The sequence below is a fragment of the Cordyceps fumosorosea genome (genome assembly GCF_001636725.1).
Source record: "Cordyceps fumosorosea ARSEF 2679 chromosome Unknown scaffold_1, whole genome shotgun sequence".
Lineage (NCBI taxonomy): Eukaryota > Fungi > Ascomycota > Sordariomycetes > Hypocreales > Cordycipitaceae > Cordyceps > Cordyceps fumosorosea.
In genome coordinates, this window is record NW_017387301.1 from 1,725,610 (window position 1) to 1,741,986 (window position 16,377).

General features: G+C 55.8%; 6 protein-coding genes across 6 annotated transcripts; 1 reads left to right on the plus strand and 5 right to left on the minus strand.

Moving 5' to 3' along the window:
- Positions 1-741: 741 nt before the first annotated feature.
- On the minus strand, positions 742-1,761 carry ISF_00559 (H/ACA ribonucleoprotein complex, subunit Gar1, eukaryote; the record flags this gene model as incomplete). Its single annotated transcript, XM_018844166.1, has 3 exons — positions 742-1,295; positions 1,404-1,454; positions 1,722-1,761. The coding sequence occupies 3 exons, from the start codon at positions 1,759-1,761 to the stop codon at positions 742-744; spliced, it is 645 nt and encodes a 214-aa protein (XP_018708616.1).
- A 1,084-nt stretch (positions 1,762-2,845) lies between these two features.
- Positions 2,846-5,639, minus strand: ISF_00560 (PH domain containing protein; the record flags this gene model as incomplete). The annotated part of the gene is made up of 4 exons (XM_018844167.1): positions 2,846-4,070; positions 4,120-4,457; positions 4,511-4,998; positions 5,126-5,639. The coding sequence occupies 4 exons, from the start codon at positions 5,637-5,639 to the stop codon at positions 2,846-2,848; spliced, it is 2,565 nt and encodes an 854-aa protein (XP_018708617.1).
- A 2,673-nt stretch (positions 5,640-8,312) lies between these two features.
- On the minus strand, positions 8,313-9,974 carry ISF_00561 (hypothetical protein; the record flags this gene model as incomplete). The annotated part of the gene is made up of 2 exons (XM_018844168.1): positions 8,313-9,275; positions 9,324-9,974. 2 exons carry the CDS (start codon positions 9,972-9,974, stop codon positions 8,313-8,315), a joined length of 1,614 nt encoding a protein of 537 aa, XP_018708618.1.
- A 553-nt stretch (positions 9,975-10,527) lies between these two features.
- Positions 10,528-12,429, minus strand: ISF_00562 (Lecithin:cholesterol acyltransferase; the record flags this gene model as incomplete). The annotated part of the gene is made up of 1 exon (XM_018844169.1): positions 10,528-12,429. One exon carries the CDS (start codon positions 12,427-12,429, stop codon positions 10,528-10,530), a length of 1,902 nt encoding a protein of 633 aa, XP_018708619.1.
- A 1,279-nt stretch (positions 12,430-13,708) lies between these two features.
- ISF_00563 (Acyl-CoA N-acyltransferase) lies at positions 13,709-14,337 on the plus strand (the record flags this gene model as incomplete). The annotated part of the gene is made up of 2 exons (XM_018844170.1): positions 13,709-13,888; positions 13,969-14,337. 2 exons carry the CDS (start codon positions 13,709-13,711, stop codon positions 14,335-14,337), a joined length of 549 nt encoding a protein of 182 aa, XP_018708620.1.
- A 264-nt stretch (positions 14,338-14,601) lies between these two features.
- On the minus strand, positions 14,602-15,691 carry ISF_00564 (Translation Initiation factor eIF- 4e-like domain protein; the record flags this gene model as incomplete). Its single annotated transcript, XM_018844171.1, has 4 exons — positions 14,602-14,714; positions 14,761-15,013; positions 15,068-15,597; positions 15,679-15,691. The coding sequence occupies 4 exons, from the start codon at positions 15,689-15,691 to the stop codon at positions 14,602-14,604; spliced, it is 909 nt and encodes a 302-aa protein (XP_018708621.1).
- Positions 15,692-16,377: the final 686 nt, after the last annotated feature.

Sequence of the window (16,377 nt, forward strand, 5' to 3'; positions counted from 1 at the left end):
GCAAGGAAATGGGCGGCCGTTGAAGCTCAACTAAATGGCAGCATCTATACTCTATAGTTTTTTTTGAGTTTGAATTTCCATTCTTGGTTACCGAGACATGAACCGATGATGATTTGGCAGGAGCATGAGGCGCAGAGAATGGAGTTGCGGAGAAGCATACACGGACGGGCAGGGAGACGTCATCGCAGCTGCCAGAGCTAGGGCACAGTAGAATGCATCTTGCTTTGCTCACCGTACTTAGGAGGATGTACACGAGGGATTGAGCTGCCGGGTACATCTCCACCCCTTTTTAACATATATACATGATACCCCCTTGAACAATTGGGATATACAATGGTAGTCACTTGCACTTGACCGGGCGCGCAATGTCTTGAATATCGTCATCGTAGATGTTGTGCGAGCGTCTTGTGATGGACGAGAATGAACCCATCTCTAGACGTAGATGAAAGAAGTAAAGAACTTGCTTTTTGCTGTTTCCCATCTCTAGGCGGAGTTTATTTATCTGACTCGTTAGATCCAAAGGTGATTTTTCTTTCTAGGTCAAAGACACTGCCGATGAGAAAAGCAGGCAAAAATGCACGAGGACAAGATTTTAACAATAATGATGACATATAAAAAAGAAGCCGTAAAACGCCGTATTGAGTCCCATCCATCCCTCTCTCCCTGGCCACAGTCCGTACATGTATCATGGCGTCCTCCCCCCGCGAAAACTCTCATTCCCTCCCAGGACATGGGATGCGGTTACCGGCCTCTGCTGAAACCGCCACCGCCACGGCTGAAGCCGCCGCCACCGCGACCGCCGCCGCCGCGGGAGAAGCCGCCGGAGCCACCACGGCCACCACCGCGTCCTCCGAAACCACCGCCGCCGCGACCGCCGCCGCGGGAGAAGCCACCGGAACCTCCGCGACCGCCACCGCGACCACCGAAGCCGCCACCTCCGCGACCGCCGCGACCGCCAAAGCCGCCGCCACGAGGACCGCCGCGACCACCGCCGCCGGCGCGCTTGGGCTTGGGCGCGCCGGGAGGCGGCTTGGGCTTGGGGAGGAAGCGGTCGAGCGGGAGGGTCTTCTCGGGGGCGATGAAGAACTTGTCGCCCTCCTTGAAGGAGGTGGCCTGGATGCCCTCGGACGGCTTGACGGTGAAGTAGACCTGGTTTATGGGGCCGAGGATCTCGTCAACCTTGCCGACGGCGGTCTTGTTCTCGAGGAAGATTTGCGCGTTGAACTGCGGCACCTTGGTGTTGGTGGAGGAGAGGACCATCTCGCCCTCGCAGGCGTGCATGAAGGTGCCCATTTCTGAAGAGTGTGTTAGTGTTTTATTTTTTTTCATGCTGGGATGTGCGCGGGAGAAAAAAAAAGCGATGGAGGTGTAGAGAGAGAGAGAGAGAGAGAGAGAGTTCGTACCTTGGACGGTAGCGGGCGGGCCAAAGTCACGCTGCTGGAAACCACCACGGCCTATTTGACTCGGTAATTAGTTGACTGGCTGGGAAGCAAAAAGAAATCATCGGGCTCGGCGTCTTGGAAGGTCTGCTTTGCAATTGACTCTTGTGCGGCGTTGTGGCGTTGCACAAGGCGTATCTTGTGCCTCGAGGCCGTATCGCATTATCCGCCAGCCATTGACGAACAAATTTCAAGCAACATTCGCGATAGCAGAATTCCTCTCCGCGAAGAGCAGACAACCTGAATCAAAGACGCCGAGCCGTCCTCGGAGAATGGACGTACCACCACCACGGCCACCGCGGGAACCGCCTCGGAAAGACATGATTTCTTTCTAATTCGTCGGGTTGTCGAACTCTTTTTTTTCCGCTCTCCGCTGGGGTCAAGGACGTTTGGTAGGTTGGGGAGTTGCGAATAATTTCCCCCCAAAGAGCGCCGCTTCCGCTTCCGAGTTTGCCGTTGTTCGAAGAGGACAAGTCCGGTGCGGATGATTGAAGAAAGGCTGGAGAAGAAAAAGCGACCGCTCTGGCTTGGAGTCGTCTCTCGCAGCTTTTTTTTGTGTGAAATTTTCCAGGCCGCAAAGGCGGAAGCTACCTTTTTTTTGGATGGGGCTGCTTGATGGGAGGTGATTGGCTGAAGCGGATTTACTATTGAGCCGGATCAACCCACCAAATCTGGCAGCGCGAGATCTGGTTGTATATTCGATGCTGACCAGTAGGATGGCTAAAAGATCGAAAAAAAATTAACCCATGTGGCAATTGGAATTTGCCTAAACAAAATTGCTGTATTTTTTTTTCCTTTTGAATATTGATGTGCCGAGAGGTATGGGTGAGGCGGAGGGTGACACCGTACCATGCTGTTTGCCCAGCAGGCGAACCCTGCTGTGTGGCTGGCGTAGTACCAGAGTACATGCTTGACCTTGCTGCCTTTGAATGCAGCGGACTTCACTCTGGCATGCAAGTCACAGATGATTGACAGCTACGAGGGATTACTTCAAACCAGGCGAACAAGATACCAAAGTGCACATAGTTAGAAAGCTGTAACCTCCTAAGCGCTCTCAACCCAGATATATGACACCTACCCTTTTGGCTGCCCAACATACAATCTCCTCGCGACTTCCAAAAAGCAGTCGGCTCAAATAAACCCGGCATTTTCTCCCACCACAGCCCCGACAACACACAGCATGTACTGTACATGGAAACCAGCGAATCCGAAAGATTTGCATCCTGCATAGACAGAGTTGGTGCGGTATACAAGAAAAAGGAATGCGCAACAAACATAAAGATAGGAAATGGTGAGTAGAAAAACTCGTCTGCAAGAAAAGATGCAAGAAACCACTGTAAAACAAGAATTAATGAAAGTGAAATGAAAGTAGTGCGTCATCAGTCAGAGTGTCAGAGCCATAAATCTCATGCGGCAACATTGGCCGCGCTTCCGTCCGCAGTAGAACCTCCCTTGGGGAAACGGCCGGGAATGTCGAGGTTGGAAATCGTCAACATGCTATCGGTTCGGTGGTCTTGGGGCCTGTTCGAGGGCTTGGGCACATCCTCGGTCATGGGTGTCTCGAGAGGCGTGATGTGGTCGGCAGCCTCAGCCTCAGGAACCGCCTGAAGAGCCTTGTTTGGGATGGCGGCGGGGGTCTCCGATGAGGGAACGGCGTCGGAGTCGACAATCGCCGCCGCGGCCGCTGCCGCTGAGATGCTCTTGACTTGCTCGTCGCTGACGTCCGTTGTGGTATCAGGTTTGTTATTAATAACTCCGTGGGAATCGGCTGCCACGGCAGCTTCGGGAGTCGCTTGCTCGTGCGGCACCTGGCCGTCACCGTTGACTCGGGTATCTGCAACTACAACTGGGACTGCGCCGTGTCCCACACCTAAATCACCGCCCTCCGCCTCTCGCTGCTGCACCGGCTCGCTGGTATACGGGTTGACACCGTCATACTGCGCCTGCTGGTGGGCAATGGCCGCCTGGGACGACACTTCATCCATCGGGGTGTAGCCGGACCCGCCGCCGTATCCATAGTTGTCTTGGTAAGCGCCGTCATGAGATGTATGAGATCCCGGGAGGGCGCCCGCCGCGGCAATTACATGGGCATCCGATGGATATTCCTGGGCACCAGAACTTAGGCTAGAGGGCGATAGGGGCGCGTGTAAGCCGCTCTGCGTCATGACTTGAAGATCGGATGGAAACCGCCCACCTGGTTCGGGTCGTCTGGGAGCGGCATCGGCACGCGCGGTAGGGTTTGTGTCGACTTCACCGCCTGTGAATGGTTCCTCGTCCTCGTCATCAAGCCCGTCGCTGCTGACGGACCTCGCTGAGCGACGTGACGAGCGGCTCAAGCTTCTGGAGTGGGTGCGGACAAACTGCTGACGTTCTTCGGGGGACTTTTCGGTCAGGGCCTTGATATCCTCGTACCAGGCCAGCATGGTGTCGTAGCTTTCGGCGCGGAAGACCCAAGTGTGGCCGCGGTGCATGCCACCGGTCTGACGACCTTTGAGGACGAACTTGTTGGAGGAGCTGCCGTCCTCCGAGTGGGAGCCGACTTTCTGTTCGGGAAGGTAGAGCGACATGACAGGCGCTTGGTTCTTGTCTGCCGACTTGAATTCATGAAGGTGAGTAGAAGAAAGAACGTACCTGCATAGTGTTAGTGTGCGGTCATGGTGCGTTGAACATTAGTACTAACCAGCCGGCAGTGTAGCTCTTGAGGTACTTGCTCTTGCGCTCCAGCAGCCCAGCGCGAATCTCCTGCGCGGACAAGTGATCTTGACCGGGATAATGGATCTGGTCCGGGGAGCGCAGAGGCACGGTGGGATCAACGACCTGATCTTCGTGAGTGACGAAGTGGATCCATTCCTGGTCCTTGGGCATGGCAATGGGACCGTCGCGGAGCTCACCGACAACGTTCAAGGCGTTGTCGGCCTCGCGCTTAAGAATGCCAGCGTAGGCGTTGTAGGCCTTTTGAATCTCGCCGACGACAATGGACTCGAGCTCTCTGCCTGAGCCCTCGAGGTTGTGGTAGGCCTTTTGAAAGGTTAGATGTATTCGCAGTGACAAAAAGAAAGAGCGGGACGTACTTGGTGCAAGTAATTCTCCTCGTCAATTTGGCGCTCGACCTGACGGTCAACGGCGAGGCGGAGAAGGAAGGGATCCTGCCTTCCGGTGGTGGAGGAGGCGTCAACCTCATTCTTATCGAGGACATCGGCCAGGGCGCTGACGGCCTTGGTAGTGGCGTTCATCTCTTTGTCTACCGAGTTTTTGAAGTCACCAGAGAGTTGCTTGATTTCCTTGATCTTTTGCTGCAGATCGCTTCGCAGGCCTGTCAGGGCGAGGATGACATCCTCTTCAATCTCCTTGGCCTTTTGAGCTTCCTGAACGGCAGTCTTGTTGTACGAGCGAAGAAGCTGCAATGCGTCATCAATGCCGGCAGACTTGAGGAAGCTGTCGGGCGTGGGAACATTGTTCACCGCATTGCCAAGTTTGGTCAGAGATTTGGCACGCTGCTCATAGTGGCTTTGAATTTCGCGAAAGTAGCTGATCAAGTCCTTGAGAAACTTTCTCCAGGCTAGGCGAGGGAAGTTGTTAGCGAGGCGCGTCTAATTGGCAGCCTTAGCAGCAAGCGACAACTTGTCGCATAAGGCTGCTGAGCTGGAGGCCGTGCGGCGCAATACGTCAGACGGGGGCAAGCTTACTCTGGAATCTCTCGGCAAGAATGGTAGTGGGATTGCCCGAGGTCGGGACGGGACAATAAAAGGCGCTGTGGCTCTCATCGCGGTCAGAGGAGGAATGGAGAGCCAGGCTGCGGACGCTGCCAGCCCTATTGCTGCGTCGACTGGCGCTGCGACTGAGACTGCCGGTGCGGCGCATAGATGGCTTCTTGCGGAGAGTGTTGTTCCTGTTGGGCAGGTTGACGTCGTCACCAGCAGCATAGCTGCTAATGGAGGCAGTGCGCTGCATGGCGAGCTTGTTGCTTTGAGTTGGGCGGTGGCCGTCTATGATGGAGCTCCCTCGCTGACTGGCGTCCCACTCCTCAGTAAAACGGCCAGAGGGGGTTAGGTAGTGGTTGTTGTTGAGATCGGCAGCGTTTGCGCCGTAGTCGTTTGGCGTTGGTTGGGATTCGTGATCGAGGTAGCTGGTGCGTGGGTGGTGGTTGTTGAGTTGGTGATCTGGGGGATGATGTAACTGGTGAGAAACGCCGGCGTCCATGGCGGAGACGGCGACGGGTATTAAACTAGAGAAAACGGCGTGAGTTCGTGAGCGCAGGCAGGAGGTAGGTAGGTCCCCAAGGTGGTAGCAGGAGTGGTTTCGGCCGTGCAAACCACTTGACTTGACTTGCCACTGGCCTACCTTATTAGCAGCACTGGGGTACTACTAAAGGTAGGGAGCCAATTGGGGGCGTGCGATGAGGGGAGGTTGGCGGAACGGAGGCAGCGCGTAGCAGGTAGGACGGCGCAGAATGGGTCGGTAGCTTAAAGTTTGGACAAGAGAAAGAAGGGAGAAGAAGGGATCCGCCGTGATAGCTAGGTTGGCTTGGGGGGTGGGCGCGCGACGAGATGGAGATGGATGTGAGGGAGAGTGAGATGGATGGTTCCTGGAGGAGGAAGCGAGGGTGGAGAATGAAGTAGACAGAGGTACTTACTGGAGACTCTAATTAGCACGAAACGATGTGGTATCCGGATGCTAGAGGCGAGTAGTGGATTGGAAAGGATGAGGCAGCATTGATTCGAGGTGTAATAAGAGTATTGCGAGCTGCAAAGAGTGTTTGTGTGAAGTGGAAGGATATCTACTGACGGCGGGGAAGTTGAAGTTCCTGACGCAATGGATTACGAGTTGGTGGTGCTGGTTTGGTCTTGGGCACTGGACGGCGCACAGTGGGAGGAGAGGAGTAGGAGGAGCAGCAGCAGCAGCAGCAGCAGCACGCTGACAGCTGTTTGCGACTCACCTTTTTTGACTTGCCATGGCAACAGCAGCCATTGAACGCGCTGCAGTGGACTGGGGCAAGCAGTAGCACCGCCAATTTTACAGGGGCGCTGGGGCGCCGGGGCGCTAAATCAGCTAGCAAGCGCGCTAATCTGCCCACAGACAGTGGGATGTCCAGGGAGTAGTCTTGCTGTAATGGCGCTGTAATCTGTCGCCGCTGGCACCATGCCCGACGCCACTGAAGAAGAGGCTCAGCGCTGGATCATGCCCTGCGGACCCGACGCCAAGGCCTCCAAGGCTCGAAGTTTCCGACTCAGCAACTCCAGTTGACCCCGGCTGCATGAATACAGCCTGGAATCATGCCTCCATCATTGTCACCAACGCAGTTCATTGTACAAAATACCACAGGTAGGGAGTATCACTCCCATCAGTGCTCTGGGTTCTGATGAGAATAATCCTTCCTCTCGCCGTTCAAAAGATAACAATCAGCACCATCCCCCATGACACCAACGTGATATCATCCTCGGCTTCCGCATTCATCGCCAGATAGACTTTTTTCTTTCTTACCCCAGTGGATGGCCGGTCGTGCTTTGCGCACAATCTGCTACGTGCTGCGGAATGACGTATATGTACAGTAGGCATTGAAGCTATGGCTTTTGCTTGCTCATGGTGCACGCGTGGCGTAGCCCGAAAAAAAGCCCACCAATGCCGATTTACCGCTTTCCAAAAACGGACTTTGCCTCGAAACAACGAGATGCTTGGTCTGGTCTGGTGATGCCATCAAACAACGCACACAACACAACATACGTAATGGCCTCGTTGCAGGCTTGGCATCGTCAACCATCCCCAGCTGAGGCGGGTTATCTTTCCAGCTTTCTACTACGATGGGGGAGCTTTGATGCCCGCTGCCGGAGACCGGACTTGCCGGATCCAATGGTCATCATCAAGGTGGCTTGCGCAATCGTGGAAACCCCCGGTCTCTCGGTGATGCCAAACCAAAGCCCGACCCCACGGAACCCCATCAATGGCGGCTCGCCCATCTCCGAAAATAATTGTAAAAAAAAAATGATAATGAAGTACTACAATGGATAGAAAAGAGGGCAGCAAATGCCGCTGCTAGGGCTGCTGCCAAGGTCAGGCAAATTATCTGCTGCCAGTTCCTTGGATGACGTCGTCTTTGGAAACAGCACCAAGCCCGAAGAAGCAAGGCTAGCTCCGCCTCTCTAAGACATCTTGGGCATCGAAGTCAATTGATAGATGCCCTTCGACTTTTTTCCAGCCGGACTGGCCAATCCCCCCGGATCTTCGGACCTACTTATTACAGGCTTTCAAGCCTGTCAGTTGATGCGAACTTTCAACTAACTAGATGTATGTACCTCGCTGTCGGAATCTCTCACGCTCATACGCTATCCAGTCTTTTATCTCCGAGACAGCCTGTTTTCTCATGCAACTTACACCGGCCACCAACCACACTGGTCCGTGTTTCACTTATTCCAAGGCTTTACCATAAGATCGCCAGGGACCTTGGTCACAGCGCCCACGCTAGCCGATCCCAAAGCGACCTCTTCTTGTGTCTCACCTTATCAAGGGCCTTCCCGACAACAATCTCGGTGAGATATCATCGCAAGTAGACCAATAACACGATTCAAAGGATCAACCCAGAAAAAGAAAGGGTGTGATTTCTGTTACTCGCTCATAATATGCACTTTGTACAGAAGAAATCCACTACACCACACAGTTCTTGCACAGCATGCCCAAGCATGCGGGGGAACTGTCAAACGGCACATCTTGTGCTCATTTTCCCACAAGACGCAAGTGATAACCCCCCCGAGCAATCTTCTGGTCCATCGCGATGGACATTTTGGATTTACCGCCGAATTGCTCGTCCAATCCCAGATATGCCGTGTACGAAACAAAAACGCCGAGTCCCGTGTCCCATCATAACTCATAAAACCAGCCTCATGACGACTCTGGTGGCGTCTCCGAAATGGTTTCTATCGGCGGCGGTTCCGCCACCTTCATCTTGCCGCGTCGGCGCGGTGGCGGCGCCTTGGGCGGCACCCTTTTGATCTCGCCGTTCACCACCACCACCGGCGGCGGCGTCTTGCTCCCCGTCGTCGTTGCCGTCGTCGCGTCCGACGCAAACGGCACGCCGTGACGGTGCTTGGGGACGGCCGGCAGCGGCCTCCTGGCCTTGACCGCCCTGCTCACTTCGTCCCGCGGCGACGGCGCCGGAGGCGGCTGCACCGCCCCGTTGCCGTTGCCCGCGTTCCGGCTCGGCGTCTGCACACCCGGCTTCTCCATGACGCCCGCCACGTCACCGACGCTAATGCTGCTTGCAGACTGCGTCGGTGAGAGACTGATGCCCAGGAACTTGCGCGTCACCTCACTGGCGGTGCCGCCACCGGCTTCCTCCAGCCACGGCACCTTGGCCACTCTGTCCACCAGCCGTACCGTCGTGTCGTCGGCTGGCGCGAAGTGCGCATTGAGCGAGCCGCGAAGGATCTTCAACACTTTAAGAATCTCATCCTGCTTGTAGTGCGGCGGGTGGCTGAGCTGTGTGTGCGCTAGTAGCGGGTACAGCACTCTCAGATACGTATGCCGGAGAGAGATTCGCTCGTCCGGCAGATCCATGAGATTGCGAAGGATGACATCTAGTAGCACTCGTAAATCGTTCGTGTAAAAGTATTCGTATGTTGCTTTGGTGGTAAAGAGTAGGTATAGTAGCTTCAGGATGAGCAACTGGAGCGACGTTTCGGTTTCTCGGTTCAGCAGCAAGATGATGTTCTCGCCAAACGTTCTAAACGACGGGCCGTGCAGGCTAAGACATTTTACGATTCGGTTTGTCAGTGGCGCGTGCGTCCCCTCTGGCCCTTCAACAGGCTCCGTTGAGGCCAGCATGTACTGCTCATTCATCACAAGCTATCTGTCGTTAGTTGGCGAATCGATGCGATCAGGGATGCAACTTACCAGCACCCTGATGGTAGGGTAATGATACGGGTCGTGCACGTCGGTAGAGACGCCCTCGATGATGTGAAAGAGGCTGTGTATAAAGTCGTCGTCGACTAGCACCAGCTCCTCAAGCGGGAGCCGCTCCACGCGTGACATCTCGTACATGAGCTGCAGCAGGAACCGGTGCAGGCGCGGGTCGTCGTAGCCCTCGTCGTCATCGTCGCCTTCGCCGTCGTCACCGTGGCGGCGCGCCGCAATCAGCTCGAGGAGCCGCGGGAAGCAGACCTCGGCAATCATGCGCGGGAAGAGCGCTTCGTCGCCGAGGCCGTCGAGCAGGAGCAGCGACGCTATGGCATGCAGCGGCGCGGCGTCGTCTTCCTGCAGCAGGCTGTGGATGAGCTGCGTGCGCACGTAGTCGCGGTTGTCGCGGAAGAGCGGGCTTTCGATGAGCATCTGCGCGCACAGAACCGCGTCCTCCTGGCTGCCCTCGGGGAGTCGATCGCGGAGGCGCGCCGCCAGCTCCAGCCACGTGCGCAGGGCGTCGTCGATGGACTCGTGGTCGTCGCATGGGCTCGTCACGCAGGTGTCAATATCTGGCGGGGGGGTCAAAAACGTCCAGTTAAGAGTAGGACGGGCGGGATGAATGGACTGTTGAGCATACCGGACCATAGCTGCTCCTCCTCCTCCGTAGAGAACTTTATCCCCTCAACGTCAGCCATTGCCATCATGTCTGGGGGGGCGCCCGTGCCAACACCATCGAGTATCGTAGATGCGTAGTGAAATTTCGACGGGCGGGAAGACAATAAAGACTAAAATCAAAAGCCGTGCATTAAACAAAAAAAAGCAACTAGTTGGGATGCATAGGCTGCGAAAAGCCGTTCAGATGTAGAGATGTTGAGTCGAGATAAATGGCAGAACGAAGGTTTGTTAGTAAGGTAGGAGGCACTCAGTCGATGTGGGGTAACCCGTTGTCGCTGTGACCTCATGCACCAGGCAAAATAAACTACACGCATACGATAGTGTTCGCGGGGATAAAATTTGTCAACCAATTGTGAGAATTACAAGTGTCTGTCATAAAGTTTCATGATTCTAGGTAGTAAACATGTCTGCAGGATACATTATAATGCAGCAAAATTCCACCCACCCACCCCTGAATACGAACCTACACCAAAACGCCAACAGAACCACGATAACCAACCAATCCCATACATATTAATAACACCTACCGGCCACCCGTTGGCTCCTTACCCTCCTCATAGATCCTGACCTTGTCCGCGTACTGCACAATGTCGCTGACAATGTAGTCCGAGATGGTGTCGCCCCTCCCGGCGGCGATGCGCAGTATCAGCTCGTTGAGGTTCTGGCGGCCGAGGATGTCGACGTGGTCGGCCGTCTTGGGCCCGCCGCGCGGATTGAAGCGCTCGGGCTCGTGCGGCATCTCGACGACGGTGATGCGCGCGCCGGCCGGGTTGTAGCGCCGCATGTGCCACCCGCGGTTACACATGTACCCGGTGCTGAGGAGGTTGACCGTGCCGTCGCCCTCGCCCATGACGACGCCGTGGTCGACGGGGCCCTCGGTGTAGTCGGTGTCGATGGTGATGTTGAGCAGCGTCTCGGACTGGTCCGGCACGCGGTAGTAGTAGCCTCGCTCGGTGGGCTTGCCGACCCCGTAGAAGCAAAAGATCTTGAGGCTCGGCGCGTGGGGGAGCCGCGATGCGAGCGGGTTGTGCCACATCCTGGGGTCGGCCTGGTTCTTCTCGACTTGAGCGGCGGTGTGCGCGACGCCGCGGGAGTAGCTCTTGGATATCTTTTCTCCGTACCAGTCCTCGGTGACCTGCATGAGATAGTCGATGGAGTCGTCAACGGTCATGTTCTTCAGCGGAGCGGTACTGTTGGCGTCGACGCGGAAGTTGAGAAAGGCGCCGTATGATATGTTCTGGCCGGGGACGTCGTCGGGCGCCCAGTCCCTGCCGCCCCACACGGCCTCGCCGCCGATAGGGAGCATGGAGGAGATGCCAGGCATGGCGCGAAAGATTTCAGCCCTCTCCGCCTTGCTCAGGAACTTTTCGAGGCCGTAGATGGCAAAGGCGTTGAGCTGCGCCGTGTCTCGCATCTCGCCGGACAGGACCGCCGTAAGGTCCTTGACCGCGCCGAGCATGCAGCCGCTAATGTTGATCCAGGAGTCGACGTGCTTCTCGACCCAGTCGCTGCCGCCGTGGCCGCCGTGCTCGGACTCGACCCAGTTGAAGAAGTAGAACATGACCTGGCTGCCCATGCTGTGGGAGGCCAGGACGACCTTTCGGCCGTCGGTGGCGAGGGCGCCCTCGATGTGGGATTTGAGGCGGGAGAAGTAGCGGTCGCGGACCTCGAGGTCTGGGTAGGAGAGGCGCCAGTCGTAGGCGGCGGTGAAGGAGTTGGTCGGGTCGTAGCCGATGGTGGCGAGGTTCTCAAAGATCTTGCTCCAGATCCAGTAGCCGGTGATGAAGAAGTCGGTGGCGTCAAAGCCCTGGGCGGCGCGCAGCTTGACGAGGGGCGGGTCGAGGCCGGTGTGCTTGTCGAGCATGACGTGACGCTTCCAGTTCTCCTTGTCCATGACGAGGGCGCGCATCATGGTCCAGCTGCCCCAGAGGCGCTTGCGGAAGTAGCTGCGCGAGATGTTGGCGGTACCCCAGGACTCGAGGCCGGTGGAAATGACGCCGGGGATCATGACCATGGGGTGGTCGGCGTGCAGGCCCTCGGCGCGGGCGCGCAGGCCGACGTAGAAGGAGTCGTAGGCCTCGGCGATGTCGCGCTCGCCCTGCACGAGGTCGCGCACGTCGCTGATGAGGCCGGCGGGGAGCATGTCGGTCAAGGAGTCCATGCTGAGGTCGCCGAGCAGCTCCGGGAACTCGATCAGATCATTGCTCGAGGCGAAGAAGCCCGCCGCTATCAGGCCGCACAGGCCGCCGAGCAGGAAGATGAAGGTGTTGCGGCGCTTCCGCGTCTTGGGCTTCTGCACTATCTGCACCAAGGGCTGGTCGGTCGGCTCGCGGATTTGGGTAGCCGTGTCATGTTTGTTGGGTTGGCCGGTCGGTTGGCATTGCGATTCGGGGACATGACGGCGTCTAACGTTGGAAGAGGACATTTTTTTCTTGTGTCACGAAGAACCCGGCACGACGCCAGGGGTCAAACGTGGCAGAGGGGGCGGCTTTGGTGTGGTTCGACCGGTCGATGGGCTGGCGCAAACAGAGCTGCCTTGTCGCGACGCAGGGCTTTCGACAGCGTTGGAGATGGGAGAGACCAAACGCAGTAGAAAGACGTTGATATTTCGAAACGGCAGAGCGGCAACGGAGAAGAAAACGGTGTCGCGGAAACGCGACTCGGATGCGACGGCGAACATGTGAAAAGCAAGGCTAGGTAGGGTTGTACTGTAGCTATCCGTATCCGTACATGGGGATAGAATAGGCCAGCATCTGGTGGTTGACGTCAAGGGAGCCAGGGGTTGAGAAGAGACAGGTACTTGTGGTTACTGCTGATTTAGTAGGGGTAGCGAAGTATAGGCGGACATAGTGACAGCTCTCCACTGCGCGTCGTCCCGTGGAACGCATGGAAAGGAAAGGCTGTCGGATATTTCCTCTTGACTGTCATTTTGTGAATGATTTCTTCTCTTATTACTATATTTTTCGTTTACTTATTTTTATCCATTTCTACGATCTCTATTTATATCGAGATCCCACCGGATTGTTACCTACATAGCTACCCTTTCAACCCGCACAGAGGCTTCAATCCTCTGCTTCAGGTACGTACCGCTGTGTCTGCCACATCCATCCGCCGCTCTGCATATCCATCCAGCTGCATCAATCCGATAACCTCTCTTCATTTCGGGCACCATCACCATCTCTTGGCCCATGCAGCCCACACACACAAACATACTAACATGCATTTCCATCTGAAAAGCCACGCGCCAGCCAAGGAAGGGGCCCGATTCAGGCTGCGAGAGCCTGCCAACTAACCAAGTACCAAGAACGCCTCGCAGCTCGCCAGGCAGCAACTGAGTCACCGGCTTGTAGATCGGAAGGCTGCCGGGTTAAAGAATAAGAATGTTATTGATACGGGTGTTCCCCTCTCCGCCCTTTTCTTTATTCTGCATCTTGGACTTGATCGTCACCCATACCTCCTACTGTAGTGCCTGATTGTGCCCGTACCCAAGCTTAAAGATTTCCCCTTCTCGTCTCACTGCCAAAGCTTGGCCCTGCCTCTGTCTGCCCCGCCACAACTGCTGCCCCGCCACCAAGTCCGGCATCTTATCTCGTCTCGCCAACATCAGCCAACGCCACTTCCTGCAACCTCGACTTCGATATATTGCTTTCAAGTCCGTTTCTTATCCCTCGACTCGTCTGCCGCTCACATAACCGTCACCCATCATGGACACGGCACTCGCGAAAGCGCCTCCCGTGCAGCTCAGCTACGTCCAGTATGAGCACAAATTCGAAGCCCAGTACCTCCCCGCCATCCGCTCCCTCATCTCCAAGGACCTGAGTGAGCCCTACAGCATCTACGTCTACCGCTATTTCCTCTGCCAGTGGGCGCACCTATGCTTCATGGTATGTACTGCGCCGCCTGTCCTCGGCCTTGCGAGAAACATAGCATCCGTGAGCATTGGTAGCTGACTCTGGCGACAAAGGCGCTCAATCCGCAGGACGGCTCTCTCATTGGCGTCATCATCTGCAAGCTCGAGGTCCACGCCTCCCGCTCAACTCCCACGCGGCGCGGCTACATCGCCATGTTGGCGGTCGCTGCCCCGCACAGGGGACGCGGGGTGGCCATCGCGCTGGTCAAGCGCGCCATCGATGCCATGGTCAGCCGGCATGCCGACGAGATTGTGCTCGAGACGGAGGAGACCAACGTGCCGGCCATGCGCCTCTACGAGCAGCTCGGCTTCCTGCGGACGAAAAAGCTGCACCGGTACTACCTCAACGGGAACAGTGCGTACCGGCTGGTGCTGCCTCTGAGAGCCGTGGACCCAGACCAGACGCTTGTCGAGGATCTCTAGAGGTAGTTCGTATTGTTCTTTGTTGGCTGCGCCGTGCTATTCTTTGGTCTTTTTTGGCATCATCGCCATCATCAACATCATCATCATCATCATCATCAGCGTGGGTTTCGAGAATTGGATACACTAGGCACAGCATTTACAGCGGAATCCCTGGTTAGCGTTGGAGTTTTTGCTATTTTCTCTTCTTGTTTCACATTATTCCAATACTACCTATGCAATTTAAACTTGGAATATATATCCCGGTATATGTGAATATATGACAACTCATAGCGTCATCGCAACATCTTGTGATGACGGAAACTCTTCCGCCGAGTTGTAGATGGACGCCTTTAGGCCCCATGGGTTTCCGCCCGCGATTCCCAGATATGTAAAGACATCTATTGAATTAGCATGAAAAATAGGAGCCGGTAACGGCTCACTCACCAGGCTTGTAGTAGATCCGTCTTGTCTTGCTGTCTGTCAGTCCTAGCTGCTTCAGTCTTTTGACGACGCGTCCAATGTCGACCTTGTCCAAAAAGTCCTGTGTATACACGCAAATCAGGCGTTCTTTCCGCCGATCGTCCTGTTCGGCTCGCGGTGCGACTTTGGCTGCGATTCCGAGCTCGTTGCTTGCCGTGGCTTTGGCAACAATGTCCCACACCTCGTTCACCTCCAACACATCACAAAAGAGCATCCACTGCCGGCGCAAATGTCAGCGCATATGGCGTGGAAGACAGCAAAGTGACCTCACCTTTCCTGCGCGGACTTTTGCGACGTGGGCAAGCTGCAAGATGTCTCGCGTAGCTTGCGCTCGTTCCTTATTCTTCTCCCGCTCCGTGGCGGATGGCGGCTTGCCAAAGCTGGAAACCCCGCGAAGAAAGGTGCCCAAGAGTTCAAGCCGCTCCATGCCGCCCTCGATGACGACGTCGAACCTGGAGCCTTCTTGCTCCGGACCCTCATCTTCGTTGCCTTTGCTCGTCTGGTTTAAGCTCTCCGATTTTGGCACGCGCGGGATATACGGGTTGCATATGAATATCCATGGCGTCTCGAGGGTCTGGTCCGTTGTGGCTGGGGGAAGACGCGCCAGGAACTCATCCACGGTTTCAGAGAGCTGCCATGCATACGGGACGCCCGCGTAAGGATTGTGCAACTCGGCGGCTGCGCGAGTCGGGAGGATGCGCGGCTGCGGCCACCCGGGCTGGTGCTGATGCTGCATCACCCACTCGTCGGGGTCAAATGATTCGACCCGTTGATTGAGGTATTCCACTGTATCCGTGTCACCTAGGAAGAATAGTCAGACCTTGTTCGGTAAGATAGCGTCGAGTAGCATGCCATAGAATGACGAATCGTCAGATGCCGCACGACTGTGAACCATGTTATTCGAGGCTCATAAGGAGCAGCTAAGCAAGAGCAGTAGCGCGAATATGAGCAAGAAGAAGGAAATGCAGTAGAGAGATGAGGTCGGGGATGCAAACGGAGGGAAGAAGGATGAGAGAGGTGGCGGGGCAGCAGCCCTGGCTTCATGGATTGATTATGCATACAGATAGGTTTGGTAATGTGTGTAGAGGGCGTCAGCCTGTACGTCGAGCTGCAGCCTGAGAACGATTCCAAAGAATAAACAAAACTAAAATAAAACCTCCCGTCTTACATGCATCTGATTCTCATTTGTTAGCCTGTACGGATAATCGCCTATTCAACGCCACTGTTCGCTAGACAGAGCTTCATACAGCGTTTTGACAGCGCCTCGAGGCCCACAGCCAAGCACCTGAACACCACCCGTCTAAATTTGCAGCGGCTGTTTGCATTCTCCTGCATCTCACTCGAGTGCCAAAAGAAACCGGTCCGCGGCCATTCTACCCGTCCGTCATGGATACCGCCGCGGAATTGCAGCCCATAGAGTCCTTGACGCTGGACTTGCCCCCCAGCTGCCTCCAATTCTGCCGCAAATACCCTGGTTACTTTGTGGTTGGCACGTACAACTTACAGCGCGACGAGGGAGTTGATGCGACGGAGTCCAGCGTGGAAAAGAAATCTCAGAGTCGCAATGGCAGCCTGCTGGTT